This window comes from Parus major, chromosome 6, assembly GCF_001522545.3.
Source record: "Parus major isolate Abel chromosome 6, Parus_major1.1, whole genome shotgun sequence".
NCBI classification, from domain to species: Eukaryota; Metazoa; Chordata; class Aves; order Passeriformes; family Paridae; genus Parus; species Parus major.
The window spans coordinates 907866-924244 of NC_031775.1; the positions used below are offsets into that span (position 1 = coordinate 907866).

Below are 16379 nucleotides of genomic sequence, written 5' to 3' on the forward strand. Positions count from 1 at the left end.
GGTGCTCCAGGAGAAGCTGGCATGTCTATCATCGGGCCCCGCGGTCCACCCGTAAGTGGCTTTTCTCTCTATTTTTGTCTGATGCAGGATGTGGGCAAGTTACTGGGAAAGACTTAGGAGGGGCATTAAGACTCAGCATCAGCTGGAAAGAGCAAAAACCCTGTATAATGTGGTTCCTGTGCTGAGCCAGCCTCGGTTTCATACTGCTATTATATACTATATATACTGAAATTATAGCTCATATTTCAGAACAAATGAGGAAGCCTTCCCTTGGCAAGGAAACCAAATTACTCCATTTAAAAGGAAGAAGCATATTTCCTTTTTGCAACAGGGCTGCTATCACTTTTGGAGAAAATTTGCCCTTTGCCTGGCTGATTTCAGCCTTTGGTTTAATCAGCAGGGAACAAGCCCCCTGATTTTACTGAAGAGCAGGATCAGAGCTAAGCCAGTGACTGGGGAGCTCACAAAGACAAAGGGTAGCTCAGAGGTCTTTTGTCATCTGCCCAAAATCTTGGAAGCTCTTTGTCAGCGTGGTTACCTCTTATCTGGCTGAGAAAAGACAGGATTTTTTACCCTCTTCCAGTAAAAGTGTCTCTGCAAGGTGCAACGAGTCAGCCAGACAAAACTTTTTACAAAGACAGGGTCATAAAAAAAAAAAAGACCAAGATGAAGGGTTGGAATGTTCACGTGCCCTAAATGCTGGATGTGCCCCAAATGCTGGATGCTTCTTGCACTGTGGTGCAGCCATCAAGCCTCTGCTTTTGTGTGGGTGCAGCCAGACCTCTCCACTCCATCCCTGCACAGCCTCCACCAGAGATTTCCATGAAAAAAGACCTGGAGATTCAATTCTCCCCCTCCCAGCGGGCACTTCCGATTTTGATTAACCTGTGAAGAGCACCGTCCTTGACCTGCAGAGAGGATGGGCTGCTGGCAACCTTTGTTTCACCACGGAGGTCAAGTGAGAGAGACCTAGGCACTGCGAACACTTGGCTACATCTGGCTTTCCAATTAACTTCCCAAAAGCCCCATGACAAGTGTTTCTAATAAAAAACAGCTTTGCCGGTCCCCAGACCCACCTGCCGGGGACGCTGGAGTTTGAGAAGCGGCAGAACCAAAGCCCAGGACCCAAATGGGTCTCCCCAAATATTTTATGCCTAGCAGATGGTCCCTGGCCACGTGTCCAGGCAAGGAAGAAGGGCTGGCAAGTCTCTGAGCAAGGTCTGAGCAAGACCACCCTGCTCCACAAACAGCAGATTTTGGAGGGTAAGTGCCCTGTTGCTATTTCTCACAAGCTCTTGCTGTCAGCCTTGTGAACAGTGTAATTATAGTAATCAGAGAGAAAAGCCATCAGTTCCTGTCCGAGTAGGTCCTGCAAAGGGGACAATTTTCTTGAAGGATACAGCCTGGGCTGCAGGACAATTTTGTCTGCTTTGGTGCTCCTGTGTTTGCTGCTGTTTAGGAAAGTGCAGAACAATTTTGCATCTTTAAAGCAGCAGTAAAATTAGATGGCAAATGGTATCTAAAGTGGGGTTTTGCCTACACCAGTCAAAGCCCTGAGGTGCCAGGACTGGCCCAACTCCACACTTTCCCCCTGCAAAGCCTACTGTGAAGATGATCCAGTTTCCTGGGGAGCTGGTGATAGGTCAAAAGGATGGCTGAGCACTGAAGACAAACACGGAAACCCTGGCCAAGGGGCCACTTGGAAAGATGTGGGATGACAAATAGTTTCCAGATTTTTGTTGGGAGGTTAAAGTTTTTGCTTGAGCTTGGAGCTGCTTAACTGCTGGCCAGAGAGGGACAGTGCGCCGATAGTGGCAGAAACAGACGGTCTCCATGATTTGGCAGCTCCCAGGATTACATACTTCATACAATCAACATTTTAAAAAGGAGACAAGGAAAACCAGCCACCCAACAAAAACAGTCTCTTGGAATGGCTCGCTGCTGAACTGTTGTCTTGGCGTGATACCGTGCAAATCATCCTGCTGTCCTCCAAGGAGAAAGAGGCAACAGTCTGTAGTCTACAGAGGAAGCCAAATTGCACCATTTCCAGGTTTTCCCCCTAATTCTTTTTTTAGCACTTTTTGTCAGGGAGGTGTCCAACAGGGAACCAAAATTAATGAATTCTGGCTAGGCTCTCCTTGCTTCTTGCCTTTTCAGAAGCCAGCGGTGGACAGATCCTTTAATTTATAGCCTATCTTCCCTTCTGGTCACTGGCCAACAGGGCCAGGTGGTTTTGTGTGTATCTTGTGAAGCAAAGCTGACCAAGTTCAACTTTGCAGAACTAAAGAAACAGTGCAAATGTGATTAGGTCCTGCTAGCATTGTGTACAAAACCAGAACTCTTCAGTGTTCTTCAGTGATGTGAGGGATTTTGTGGTGGGGGCATCCCTCAAACCCTGCAGAGGCTATTTGGGCCCATCCTCTGCAGGGCTAAACCTTCAACTGAGTCTCTCTGCAGTCAGAGGGTGGTTGGAGATGTCAGCTGAAGGTGAAGGTTTTGCCTATCAGTGTAGCTCTGAGGTCTCCCAAAGGACTGTCATTGCTTCACTGTGGCAATCCTCAGCCTCCCAGCCCAGGAGGCCCATCCCCTCCTTCCCCTTCCCTTCCCTCAGTGCCACATGGGATCACTGTAGTGAGAGATGCACCCTGTTTGTGCCCAGCTCTTTCCTAGGAAACCCCTGTGGAACTCCAACACTCATGGTAGTTCAAATGGCTGAAGAAAGCATTTGATTCCCCAAAATCAGAGAATACATAAGGAAGCTGGGCACTTTTGTGTCACAGCATGGCATTCAGGGTAGACAAGATGCCACGGTGGTCACCTGACGAGCATGGCACAGGATTTATCCGGGTGTTTCTATCTTCATGAGTGTGCTTCAAGATCTGCTGAAGTCTGGGCCAAATGGACCATGTGCTTCCAGACCTGGCTCATGCTTTTTTTGGGAAACAGACTGCAAAATCCTTAAGTGAAGTGGTATCTTTCTTGGATACCAACAAAGCTACGGTAACTGTGACCTAGGATGTCACAAAAATTGAAGAACTACATAAAATTAACAGCCAGGACATTTTCTCTTTTTTTGGTGCTCTTAAGTAGGGGATGAAGAAGCTTCCAAACACATCCCAAGCTGGTGTTTGCTGTACCTGATCCCAAACTGGTAGCCATAGCTAGCTAGCCAGGAAGGGGTGGAGGGAAAAGTCTTGGTGCTCATGTTCCTCTTATCACACAGCCTAACTCTCTGTCTTAGCTCTCAGAGGATAAAAAAACCCAAACAAAACAGAAGAGAGAGAGAGAAAAAAAAAAATCATCTCCAGAATTATTTGTGAGGAAAATAAATGACCTAGGACACAAGGTGAGGGGAGGAGGAGGAGAGGGATGGTTGTATTTAGACAGCAGTGACCTGCAAGACTTGTCTTGCACAGAACAGCACCCTGCATTAAACATCTCAGGTTTATGGCAGCAAGAATTGCCATAAAATGAGCTCAGCCTCTGGAATATACTCCAAAAGCCTAACATATGGGCTAGGGAGACCCATTTAATTAATGTAGAAACTTCAAGGAAACTGCTTGCAATCCAAACTGGAGCTGCTCCAGCATTTTCTTGGCCCTGTACAAATTGGAGTGGGGATGAGAGATTTCCCCTCCCTCCCAAGACACTTTCCCCTTGGAGGGGAATTGGGTGTCTCTTCAGAGAGTTGTAGGATAATTGGTCAGAGGCTGGAGGAAGGGCTCTGTAGAGAGAACTTAGGATCCATCAAAATTCATTTCAGTTCCTCTAAACTGCTGTCTCTGTTTCATCCTTCCCAGGGACAGCCTGGAACAAGAGGTTTTCCTGGATTCCCGGTAAGTGTAACTCTTAATTTATGAGGTACGGATGTGTGATATTACTAGGAAGCCTCATAAGTGCTTGCTGTATCTCATCATTTCTTCCTGAAACCAATGGCCTGATCTGATATCACTGGAAAAAGCAATTTTTTCTTCATTTGTTTTTCTGCTTTTTTTTTTTTTTCCTTTTCTTTTAAACGATATTTAGGGAGAAAATAAAAACCAAACCAAACCACACAACTCTGAAAGGAAATTAATTTTTAAAAAAAGCCCCAAGTGTTAAAATAACACAGTTAAAGCCAGATCTGTTCAGTGAAATACAACCATCCTAAGAAATAGCCCTATCTCAAACAAAGAAAACAACCCCTAGGTAGGGGAAATTCCAATTTTAATGGAGCTTTTAGGTGATATTCTGATAGAACAAGTGCATGGGATCCAAAAAGGACCCTGCCTGTTGAGGATCAGCTGGGGGCTGTGCTTGGCTGCACACCCTGGTCATGCCAGAGGTAAAGGCCATAAGACACAAGGAGGAATTTTTCTCCAGCACAGTTGCAAGGGAACAGAGATTATACCCAGGAGAGGACAAAGCAAATTTCATTTCAATCCTACAGTTGCTGGCAGCACTCTCTGAAGCACTGAGGCTGCTGAAGAACTCAAACAGTTGCTATTTATTCGTATGCATTTACCCTAGACAGCTAGGAAGCCTGAGGCAAACACAAACACCCCCCACAAACATCCCTGCTCCCGCCAGGCAGCTCAGCTGCTGCTCTGGGATGCTGCTTGTGCCAGAGCAGGTCTGCGGGGGAGACTCTCACGCCTGGAGAACGGGAGGAATTGGCAGCCTCCGAGCTGTCTGAGCAGGCTCCACAGCTCTGCCCGTTGTGAAAAGGGGGCTGTGAGCTGCCCCTGGGCTGAGGAGAAGCAGATCTCTCCAGGCCCTTGTGGGCTTTGGCTTTTGGAGGAGCAGAAAACAAATTGGTCCACATGAGAAAGTGCTGGGTGGGACAGCTCTGTGGGGCCTGTTTCTCATCAAACAGTACCTTCAGCATGTGCTGAGCTGTATGTCACCTCTTCCCTGGGACACTTTTATTATTCTATCATTTGCAAAAATTCCTCTTCCCCCAAAGCTGGGTCCCCTTTTAAATCAAAGTCTCGAGAAAACTGCTGATGTTCAACTAGTTTACTGAACACTGTAAAATTTAAAATTCTGAGATTTTATATTTTGTAAATTGCCTGTGAATCCCTCCTTGTTTCTATTCCTGTGTCCAGCATTGCTGCTGAAATGTGCTGACAGCCAGCAGGTCCCTGCCGAAGCAGTTTGAAATCTGGGCTGGTACTCTGTGGGCCAGGGATCTGCCAGGACAGGGAGGGCAGGGAGTCACCTCATGTCACCCCAGCCCATGCAGTCTTACATCCTGGGGCAGATGGACAGACACCCTGGGGCAAGCATTTCTCATCATTTTTCCTCGTTTTTCTTCTTTTATTTCAGGGCCCTATTGGCTTGGATGGCAAACCGGTAAGCAAAGAACTTCTCTGCAGGCTTCCTGCCCTGCCTCCTGCTAGGTCCCACTGTGCTGCCAGCCCGTGCCTTACACCCCGTCTTTTAGGGGGATTATTTTGCAATGCCATGCACATGCATGGATTAAAAGAAAATTAGGAGGTTGGCAGGCAGGAGGATGCCACAGATGCCCTGGGAGAGATGCAGGAGTCAGGAGATTAAGGAAGGCACAGCATGGCCTATTCCTTTCTAGGTAAATCTGTAAAATAGCAGTTCACAAGTGCAGCAGCCTGGTTGCTGCAGGGAAAGCCTTAGCAGTCACTCCCATCCAGAATCAGACAGGCAGAGCAGATCTCTGAGGTATCAGCCCTCTGCTTTGCTGCTGTGCTGAGAGGAGCTGCAGTACAGGAGGGAAGGATGCTAAAGACCTCTTTGAGGCCTCCATGCTGTCCTTAGAGATTTGCAGTAGAAGCCCAAGCTCTTCAGAGAGTAGAAGCCCATCCTTCAGAGAGCTGGGAGCAAATGAGCTACTTCTCTGTGAACCCCATGAACATGAAACCTGTAGTTCCATGCAGCAGCCATGTGGCCAGGTTCCCCACCACACTCCTCCAGTGCTGGAACACACCTCTGGCTTCTCATTTCCTGCAGCAGGACCCTGTTTTTGCCATGAACTTCACCCCCAAGAGAGATGCAGCTTTCTTGTACTGCTCTGGGGACACACACTTCACTCAGCAGAGGCTGTTAGATCAAGATCATCGAGAGTCTGCAGTGGCCAAAGCTGATGTGTGTTTCCTTTCTTTTTCAGGGCCATCCTGGACAGAAGGGAGAGATGGTAAAAACACATATATTTGTCTGTGGGTGATGAGTTAGTTTGCAATGATGTGCCTCAGCTGGAAACAAGCTCATGGGCAGGGTAGCAATCTTAGCTCAGCTGATGCACTAGCTGCATCCCTAATTCTGTAACTGCATAATAGCAGTGCTGGGATGCATGCCTGTAATTTTTGCATTATGGCTATCACATTCATCATGTCACAGCAGCAACTCTCTAGTTAGGCATGGGATGTGTTTTCCTTGCAGTTAGCAATTATGTTCTTTAAATATATTCTGGGAGCTGACATTTTTCGTGGTTGGCCTCATAGGACAAGTAAAAGTTGATGGAAAGATTTCTGAAAACCCATCTGGCAGCTTTCAACTTATCTAACAACAACCACAAAAAGCATATTTTTTGGATTAAATGTGGTTCCCCCACACCCCCTTGAAGCTCTGTTTCATATGTGCATCATACAAAAACGCTTTGGGTTGAAAATGATAAACTTAGACTGCACTTTATGGAAGCCCAGTGCTGTCTTGTTCCTCTTGACATCTCTGATGATGAAATCCCAAATATGAGTATGTCAAGAGAGAGGCTCTGTAGGCACCTTCCTTCACTAAAGTGTTGAATGCTTTCTTCTGCTAATTCTGTAATTCTGTTTTTTGGGCCTGAGTGTCAGTGTAGCCCTCTGGCAAGCACATGTTGAAGATCCCCACTCCCCTGTTGCTCAATCCTAGCTCAGCCTTCAGTCCTGGCTGCTTCTGGTTCCATCCCAGCGCTGTCAGCTGAGGTCCTGGGAACAATAAGGGTGTGTTTTCCTGATGATTTTTCCCCCTCTCCTTTTAATATTTCTCCCCCGTGGTGCAGCCAGAGCATGTGTGCATTTTCACTCCTCCAGAGTAACAAAGGGAACCCGGATCTCTCTTGGGAATTTTCTTCACAGCTGTATTTGAAAGCTCAGTTTTTCGCCTACTCCATACTCTGTCTGTTTGTCACTGTAAATGGAAAACCATCCCATTAAATTCTGTGTTTCTTTAAAGGGTGCTGCAGGTCCCAGGGGACAACCTGTAAGTATCTCATCCCTATCCCATCTCTCCCCTAATCCCTTTCCCCTTGCATTCACTGAACTCCTTCATTTACTGAGGCCTTTTTTGATCACTTTTCTTTTTTAGGGACCCCCAGGACAAAAAGGAGAGAAGGTAATTTCAGTGGGGGCCTTGTTAAAAATTGAAAGAGAGGAAGGGACTTGGTGCTTCTTGATCTGACTGTGGGTGAGGAGTACCAAGAGCAGAGGGCTTAGGGGGTTGGGGACAGGAGGCAGAGTGCAGACTGGCATAACTGCACTGAGTTTGATACAGTCAAAATTATTTACACCTTCTGGATCTGACCCTGCGTGCCTATTTTGGCCGCCTCTGCTTGTGGTTTAAACTCTTTCCTTTTTAATCCCCTTCTTTCACAGGGTCAGTGTGCAGAGTACCCGCACAGGGTAAGTCATTAGCGTTGTTATCCTCTGTCCCGTGCCTTCCTGCATGTTAATCCTCCCGCGTTTGAATGGCTTTTTGTTGGAAGTAGAGATCGCTTCATTAAGGAGATGCGTCATCTGGGCCCCCAGGGCAGTGCTGGGCTGATTGATGTGTTTCGTGGAAAAGCAGCAGATAAGGTTTTCCAGGAGGGATGTTGGTTCTCCCGTCTGTTCCTGCCCACTGGAGCTGACCCCTAGATAGCCGCTGTCAATTCTGCTTCCTGGAGACCCTCCTGTGTTTAGTGCTGGAGAGGGGAAGGTCCACGTCCTCGCCCCAAAACCCAGTGAGACCTGAGGGTTCTGGAGGATTAGAGGTCACCCACCCACCATGCCTTGAGCTGCTGCACTGGCTCCGTGCTGCTTCCACAGCCTCTGCTCGGGTTGTGTGGCCGGGAGCAGCGTGGGGTTTGAAGACCCGGGGTAAACTCTATCAACATTCCTCCCTTTTCCTTCTCCCTCATCCTGGTGTCATCCCTGCACAGAGACGAGGGCAAGGGTTATTGCTCCCTGCCTGAGGGTAACTCTGCACCCCCTGGCCATGGTGCTCTGTCAGGTCCCCAGCCTGCTGGTCCCCATGCTGGTCCCCAGGACTTTCTGCCTGCAAGGAAGAGGCTGAGCAGGAGGGTCGATGCCAGCAACTGTTTAATGAAAGCCAGGATGTTGCCCCACCTGCCCCTTCTTCTTGGCCTGGCCAGCATGTGCCGCAGCCAAGAGTGGAGAGAGAACATCATGGGGTTTGAAGGGATTTAACCAGTTCTAAAAACAACCAGAGTGCTGAAAATCCACTGGAAATGCATTGGAACGACATCATATGAAGTGGCTGGAATTTGTAATCTGGGTGTACAGGGAGACAAGCTTAAGAGCTTTCTGTTTATTTTTGATGGGCCTCTGGATAATCAGCTGGGCTCTGGTCCCGGGCCCGGAGGGAGCAGGGCTGGAGCCTGGGGAGAGAGCTGGGCTGGCAGCGAGGGGAGAAGGGGGCTGTGGGTAAGTGCCAGTTCCCCGTGCAGTAACAGCCGCTCAGCTGTGTTTATTTAGTGAGCCGGATCACTAGATTGTTATGTTAAAAAGAAGCCAACAACACTGGTCACCCAAGCAGTGTCCTGAGTTCCTGTTACAGCCCTTGGCTCTGACTGTCCTCAGCGCTCAAGGTGAAAAGCAGTGGCAGGACCTAAAGCCACTCCACTGGAAAGGGAGCTGGTGCATCCCAGGAAATAGCCTGGGGGCAGAGGCACGCTGGTTTGGTGGGCCAGGGTTGTAGGGTGAGTGATGAGCTGCAGGGCTGTGACAGCGGGAAAGGGGTGGGTACAAAGCCTCACATCCTGGCAGTGTTTCCTTGCCTCTCATGGAGATACTTTTGGTCTCACGAGGCACCAAGCTCAGCATTATAAAAAGCCCATGAGTTGTTCAAGGCTGAGACATGCTCACGGGAAGGGTGACTGTCCTCAGATCAACTCAAGGACAGGCTGTCCTGAACTGCAAGTTCAGGGAGCCAGAGGCACAGACCAGCCAGCAGAGGTGCAGTTCTCTTTCTTTCTCCCTGAATGAAAATTAGGATGGGCCTTGTTGCAGAAAGGAGACGCTGCTGACCGAATTGCAATTTATTCTTGCTTTTCTGTTTGACAAGGTTCTTTATCAGATGCTCTGGGTGAGGAAATGAACACCAGCATCCTGACAACCCGGGGATGTTGTTTCAGTTTTGTTTCATATTTGTTTTCTTAGGAAGGAAATGCAAGGTTAGGGATATGAGCCTTGGCTCTTGTTGTAGTTTCCTATTTTTTTGTCTGTGTGAGTCTGTGTGGCCTGCACTGCTGTGAGGGATGAGCCCACACCTTGGGGCTGCCCATTCAGGGTGAGACGGCCACTCAAGCTGCTGCAAAGTGCCACTCAGGGATCTGGGGGGGACCAGCCGTGCTGTTTTTGCTCTCAGAAATGCTGTCTGTGTCACTGACCCCGTTTGTCTGATGTGTGTTCACTGTTCCCCAGGAATACCTAAGTACCACACTTGCAGCCCTGCGCTCTAACCAGATCCTTACGCTGAAGGTTTGTGGGGAGCGGTCTGAAGGGACCCAGTTCTGATGCAAAGGCTCAAGGGTGCAGATCCAATATTGCACGCTGTCTTCTGAAAAAAACTTCCCACTGGAACACAGAGGGGCCAGGGCAGGAGCTGGGTGGAAGTGCCTTCAGATTTCTTCTCTAAATTTCCCACTTGCACCTGAATCAATTGCAGGGTCTTGTCTTGCCTGTTTTCAGGACTGGTTCTCTCCATTGTCATCCTTTCCAGCATCCTCCCTCAGCTTCCCTGTAAGCTGTGTAATATTTCAGATACCCTTCAGCACTTGAGCAGGCAGGCAGAGCCAGCTTAGCTAGCTCTCCTGAACTAAGGGACCTCTTGCACTGTCTTTTAGAAAGGGGAGGTTTGCCTGGGGATAAAATCAGCCCAGCTGAATTTCCAGCAGCGCTGCTTTTGGAGTGATAGCTTGTGGCTGTCTGCATCAGTGCATTTGAACACAACCACCTGATCATGATGCTGCAAAATTGGGTTACCACTGCTCTTTGCAACAGGACTGGATCCTTGCTTTCACTGCACACATGAAGAACAATGTTTAAAGGGAATAAAATGTGCTGCTTGGAAGTGTATGTTTTCTGTGGTGGGACACCTGTGGACACACCTCTGAGATCTGAGCGCACAGCTCACGTGGGGAAATGTCACACATGAGCATGTTTTTGTGCCCAAGCACAGAAATGCTCTCTCACTTCTCCCTGTGTAAATCAAGAGCAGCTTCAATGGAAAACTGATAGGAACAGGAAAGTGGATCAGGCCAGAGCAGCATTCCTGGGCCTGGAGCCGGCATGGTGGGTGCCAGGGTGACAGCAGCGTGCGTGCAAGTGGAAACTGGATACAGCAAAAGGATGAACAAATGCTCCTGAGCTTTAGTGCATTTGATTTCTGTGTGTCCGGGTCAGCTTTGTGCCCTGAGGCAGCATTCCTGGCTATAAGCAGTCAGAAGGTGATGATACTGTTGAGCAAGGAAAAACAAAGCACAGGCTGCCAAGGCAATGCCCTGCTTAGGTGTCCAGCTCCAAGGCCTGGTTTTCTCCCTTGGCCATGGTGGTTGTGTCTGCCAAGTGAAGTGATCCTGGCCAGGACCTCTGTGCTGACCCCAGCTAGCCTTTCTCCACTCCCCTCCACACCTGGAAGAAGGGTGACACCTGGAGATACGCTGCGTTTCTTGTAAGAGAAATAGAAAACTGCACTTGCAAAACTTTGAGGAAATGGCGATTCTGATAGTTGCCTGAAATCTGATGATGAGAAGTTAAGAGAAACTTAAGAGAAAAGGAGTCCCATCACTGGGCACCCTAGCAGAGCCAGTGAGGGGATGTTCTTGCAGTGAGCACTTCCTCAGGAGGTCAGCAGAGCTGGGTCAAAAATCCCCTGGGCAAGTTGTATTTCCGAGCAGAGGAAGCTGTGAGAGCTCTGTGAGGTGGGAGCATTGGGGTGGTGAGTGGGCACCCCACCCCTGCCAGGCTGGCACCTGGTGCCTGTGAGCAGCACGGAGGAGCTCAGAGGTCTGCCAGCAGGTACCCACCCCGCGCTGCTCTCACACCGGGCTCTATTCTCATGGCAATCTCTCTGTTCCCCTCTTCTCTGTTCTCTCCCCTGGCTTCTCTCTGACTCTCGGTGCCCTAATGGCCTCCTTTGCCCTGTGACCTTCTGGTTTGATCTTCTTCAGCTGTTGCCTCTCCTCAATTCAGTGCGCCTGGCTCCACCTCCGGTCATAAAGAGACGCACTTTCCAGGTAGACTTCTCCTCCTTGTTGCCTGTTTCTGAGCTTATCCCAATGCTTTCCATTAATCAGCTTGCTACCTGTCTTTCTTCTCCTACAGAGGGCTTTCCAAGAGTTTCAGGCAGAGCTGAGAGACTTTCTTTAAATCAGAGGAAATCTTTGATGTGATAATGTTGCTAAAAAGAAATGCAGTGAAGCCAGTTTTTTGAACTAATAGAAATGGGCCATGAAGCTGTTCTTGGGGCTGTCGACAAGCAGCCTCCTCCCTTAAGGAGTCAGTTCCTGCATATTCAATCTCCAGAAGAGGTTGGAAGCCTCTTGCTGAAATACATCAAATGTCTGTGAAATTTAACTGAGATGAATGAATAGGCAAACGCTTCTTCTAAGGGCTAGTCTAGTCTGAGGCACTTGGGGAAATGTGTTTAAATAAGCTCTTAGAAGGGTTTCATTAAATTGTATTAAATCTTTGTGTAAACACATTTATTTTGGTTTCCAGGGCCATAATTCATGTTTAGTTTATTTTGGGAATGAATTCATAAAGTGAATTACGGACATATGAATAGTGAATAAGGGTGTCCATAGTCAGAGTTCATGTGGCTTTTAATGAGCCCACTTTACGCTCCCTCATTCCCTCAGTCGGGATTAGCTTTCCTGAGTGGACAAACTGCTGCAATTACCCCGCTGAAGTGTGCTGGGCACTCTCTATGAAATGGCTGGGTTTTGTCACCCTGCTGCCTGTCTAGACAGCTGGATGGTGCAGGGAACTTCAGGATGCAGGAGAGGTGCCTGGTCCTTACCCAGGGCTGGACAAACCCTGACCTGACCACTTGAGCCCGTGGTTTCAGCTCAGTTTCTATCGATTCAGCATTTGCACCACACAGAGCCCCATGGATTGCGCTGTTTGCCCTTCAAAGTGACAGTCTGGAGAGCCAGGCCAAGGACTGACCTCTTGGGAAGGCTTTGAAAGCTGAAGTTCCTCTCCAGGATGAAGTGGGAAACTTGAATAGCTGCCCTACATCCTGTCGTCAGCCAGGGCTGCAAATTCCCTCTGTCCGCAGAGGAAAACTTCACCGGAGAGTTTTGCCATGATCTGTTTTGCCTTTGCCACATTCATTCTCTAAATGCAACAGGGCGTGGTCTGCTCCTCCAGATCTGCCAGCACCAGGCAATTCCACGAGCCCAGCTTATGAATACTAAGGAAAAAAAAGTGAGGCTGCAAAATGGATGTTAGCACCAGCTCCTGGAAGAGAGGAAAACCCTGCTGCTAGCTCTGAGCACATCAGCAGGAGTGCTTTGCCCAAGGGCTGGGGCTTAGCCGAGGCATGGGCAGAGTGGGGTCCTCCCTGAGGAAGCTGAGCAAGCATTGCACTGATGGGGTGCAGTCAGGGTGGCTGGCTGGTGCTTAAAAGAACTAAAAAATAGTTCCAGTCGACAGCTAAAAATATAGAATGACAACTGAGGAAAATGACACCTGATCTCCCACTTACTGTATCGACTTACTGTCCATTTAGCTCTGTGGGGGTCCTTTTGTGCTGAACACTTTAATGAGAATATAATGATGTGGCACTAGCACTTGGTGTGTTTAGGGATCTGCAAGGATGGGCACTAGCCTAGACAAAGTCTGCTGTGCCCAAGACAGCAAAGTGACAGCAAACGGGACTTTGGGTGAGCTCCTTCCAGCCACTCCCTGTGCTGGGGCAGGGCTCCTGCTCTGCCCAGCTACCTGTCCCCTACCAGCACCCCATTCCAGCACCCCATTCCAGCACCCCATTCCAGCACCCCATTCCAGCACCCCATTCCAGCACCCCATTCCAGCACCGTGCTGCACTTTAGTGCCCTAAATTTGGAGCACGGACTGGGCTGGCAGAGAGCAGCTGAAGTGAGATGGGCAAAGCCCCCTTTGCCTTCCCATGGTGCATCCATGCTGGGGGTGATGTAAGATGCAGTGGGAGGGAAGTCTTTGAAGCTGGAATGAGAGGTCAAGGCAAGAGGAAATCTAGAAATACATTCCAGTGTCCTCCCAACATCTTCATTAGGTCCAAATAACCTTCCATATTTAAAAGCTATGAGACCACTTACAGGACAGTTGAATAGCACCGAGTATGGAGGGAAAGGAAGCTTAGGAAAGAACCTGCATTCCCTTGCAAGGGCCAGAGGATGAATGAAGATGCACTTTAAAAATGGGGATAAGCAAGGGCACCCCTCCTGCCTGGCCCAGCAGACTTCCCAGTGTGGGCTGCGGGTTGGGCGGTGAGGCACAGGAAAAGGGCTGTTGCTCCACATATGACCAAGCTTCTCGTGAGCCTGGCCCACGTGTTGGAAATTTTCTTTTAAATAGAGCTCGTGGCAGAAAGGATGAAATTTGCAGCTTACTACTTTCATTTATCATTCTAAATAAAGCAAACATCCCTGTATGTTTTACTAAAGGCAGCCAGGATAAACAGCGCGCTTGGTAGGAACACGGGACAGATTTCATGCGTTTTCCTCCAGTGTATGAGGTTGTAGAGAGGATAAATGCAATGGAGACCAGATTGCACAGCCACTGACTTTTAATTGAGAAACAGCCATGTTTGGTTTCTAGCTTCCCGTGGATCCACCAAGGAAAGCTTTTCAGATTTAAATTGGATCACTAGCAGTAGGCAGTCATGGTATTTTATCTAGGGAAGTGAGCCTAATTAAACAGCTTAGCCTGGGGTGCCACAATGCCCTAGGAGCCCACTGGATTCATCAATTATAGATAATCAGTCTGGTATTCAAATGTGGTGCTTCCAACCCACTGTCTCCTCAGTGCCGCTCGGTGCCACGTCCAGGTCCTTTGGGCCAGATGACATTGCTGAGGCATGAGCCACAGCCACCAAATGGCTACTGAGGGGCCTGGGGAAGAACTGCTCAAACAGCTCCATTTCCAGGAGCTGAGAATGGCAGGTGGCTCAGCATGCACTGCCTTGTTAAATCTCAGAAAAGCAGGCTCTGCCTGGTGTACGTGGGCCTGCCTTGGGTGGGCTCCAGGAATGCCATGATGATCTTGTTATTTTCGTTTGGGTTTGTGGCATTTCTGCTTTTGGTCCTTGGCAAAACAAAGGGAGTGTTGTCCAACAAATATAGTATGGGGGAAAAACAGGCTGAGGTAAGACACTGTGGCTCTGCCTGGAAGTGCCAGTGTTGTCATGGGAGGCTTTGCTTCACATGTGACTGTCAAGTGCTTTGGAAAGCCTCCTCAGAGACTCGAGAGACGTTGTTCTTTGACACATAAATTTTACTTGACTGGCTCAATGAAGAAAAAGGTCTCTTTGGATTGCTCTGTCATCACTAGAGCCCTTTAGAAGGGAGCTCTGACCAGGTGACCTCAGATGTCTTTGCAAACCACTGGGTGCTGGCTCCTGCTTCCCAGGCAGCCCAGCTGTCCTCGGCAGGGCTCTCCATCACTCTTGGAAACTTCTCCTGGCAGTAACCTGGGACTTGCTTCTATCTCCTCTGTTTCAGGCAGGCTGGCCTGCCTCTGGCCCTTAGGGTGGTGGTGGTGGTGGTAGGGGTTTGCTCTGCCTGCTGGTAACTCTTCTTTTCCAAACTGCAGGGTGAACAAGGACAAGCGGGGATCCAAGGTCCGCCAGGGCCCCCTGGTCCGCCAGGGCCCGCTGGACCAGCCGGACCCGAAGGAATCCCAGGACATCCTGGGCCAATCGGACCCCCTGTAAGTCCTTACCAAAACCCAAATCCTTCTGTTTCCTCGTGCCCTAGGGCACAGGCTGTTTCCTCTGGCCTCTGCTGCTTCTAGGGAAGCTGAGGTAGCCACGGACAGGAGGCTTGCAGAGAATGTGGATGTGTGGAAAGGAAGAAGTTCTGGGGAAGGAGGGGAGTGAGAGGGGAGGCAGAGATGTGAACTGGACACTGCTGCTATCTGGGCTCACAGTGGGTGACACCAGGCTCATTTCCTCCTCCTCAGCCCCTGCAGATGGCCCTGGGGAGGAAGTAACACATGGGGTGTAATTGTGGTGCTCCCTGCCACCCCTTTGAAGTCCTGTCCCTGTCCCAGCAAGCAGCCGAGGAGGGTGGGAACAGAAGCAGCATTTATAAAATACTACCATTGCTGAATGGCAGGGCAGAGGACAGAAAATGCTGCTAATGTGCCTCTCTCTTGCAACAGGGCAGAGCAGGAGAACCTGGAAAACCTGGCAGAGATGGAAAGGTGGGTACCAGAAACCAGCTCCGTTCCTGGGAGCTGCAGGGGCAAGCTGGCTGTGGAATGAAGGGAGCTTCCATCTCAAAGGGTTTTCAAGGCCTGCTAGCAGGACAAGCAAATCCTGTTCCTGGAGGCAAATCCACACATGATCCAGGGGTCAGGGATCCTACAAGCATCCTCATTTCTCTCTGAGAGATCTTCACATCTCTCTAAGGAGCCAAGGACAGGATGGTTAAACACCTGAATTGACAAAGCAGGCAACATCAAGGGTGGTATAGGCATCAGAGCATATCTAGAGTAGCTTTCCTTTCCTGCCTGCTCACAGGCAGCTCCTGCATAGATATTTTGTTTATTTATATTTACACACACACATATGTCTGGTATGCTTCATGGTTCATATCAGGTAAATTGTTTGGTTATTTCTCATTTAAAGACACAAGTGGTTTGTTTGTTAATATATTCTCTCTGTTTAGCTTGCCAGAGGAAGCTGCAAATGCCTGATTTACTGCAGAGCTGCAGTGGGCTGGGGACAAGTTCCCCAAGCAAGCCAGAGAAACAGAAAAGATTCTGGAGCATAATGCACAAGGCAAAGCAGGTTTTTAGTCTTCAGATTCAGCAAGGACAAGCCTGGGGGGATGGAGCACTATGGGCATTAATTCATTTGGCTGTAAGGACTGAGGTATCTACATGAAGAATAGATTGGGGATGTTTGAGCTCACCAGTGCAAATCTCAAAGGGGTGTTTCAAATCAAACCAGCCAGA

General features: G+C 49.0%; 1 protein-coding gene across 15 annotated transcripts in view; it reads left to right on the forward strand.

The window, feature by feature from the left end:
- The window catches only part of COL13A1 (collagen type XIII alpha 1 chain), a 92477-nt gene that overhangs the window by 35212 nt on the left and 40886 nt on the right, over window positions 1–16379 (forward strand). For 12 of the 15 annotated variants that reach the window (XM_033515497.1, XM_033515488.1, XM_033515484.1 and 9 more), the window contains 10 exons: window positions 1–51; window positions 3801–3836; window positions 5308–5334; window positions 6122–6148; window positions 7168–7194; window positions 7300–7326; window positions 7587–7613; window positions 11384–11449; window positions 15012–15128; window positions 15582–15623. In XM_033515497.1, the coding sequence (XP_033371388.1) occupies window positions 1–51; window positions 3801–3836; window positions 5308–5334; window positions 6122–6148; window positions 7168–7194; window positions 7300–7326; window positions 7587–7613; window positions 11384–11449; window positions 15012–15128; window positions 15582–15623 (447 nt within the window). Of the gene's footprint in view, window positions 52–3800; window positions 3837–5307; window positions 5335–6121; window positions 6149–7167; window positions 7195–7299; window positions 7327–7586; window positions 7614–9635; window positions 9693–11383; window positions 11450–15011; window positions 15129–15581; window positions 15624–16379 lie in introns of all 15 variants that reach the window. The other 3 variants (XM_033515486.1, XM_033515494.1, XM_033515491.1) reach the window with 2 other exon arrangements.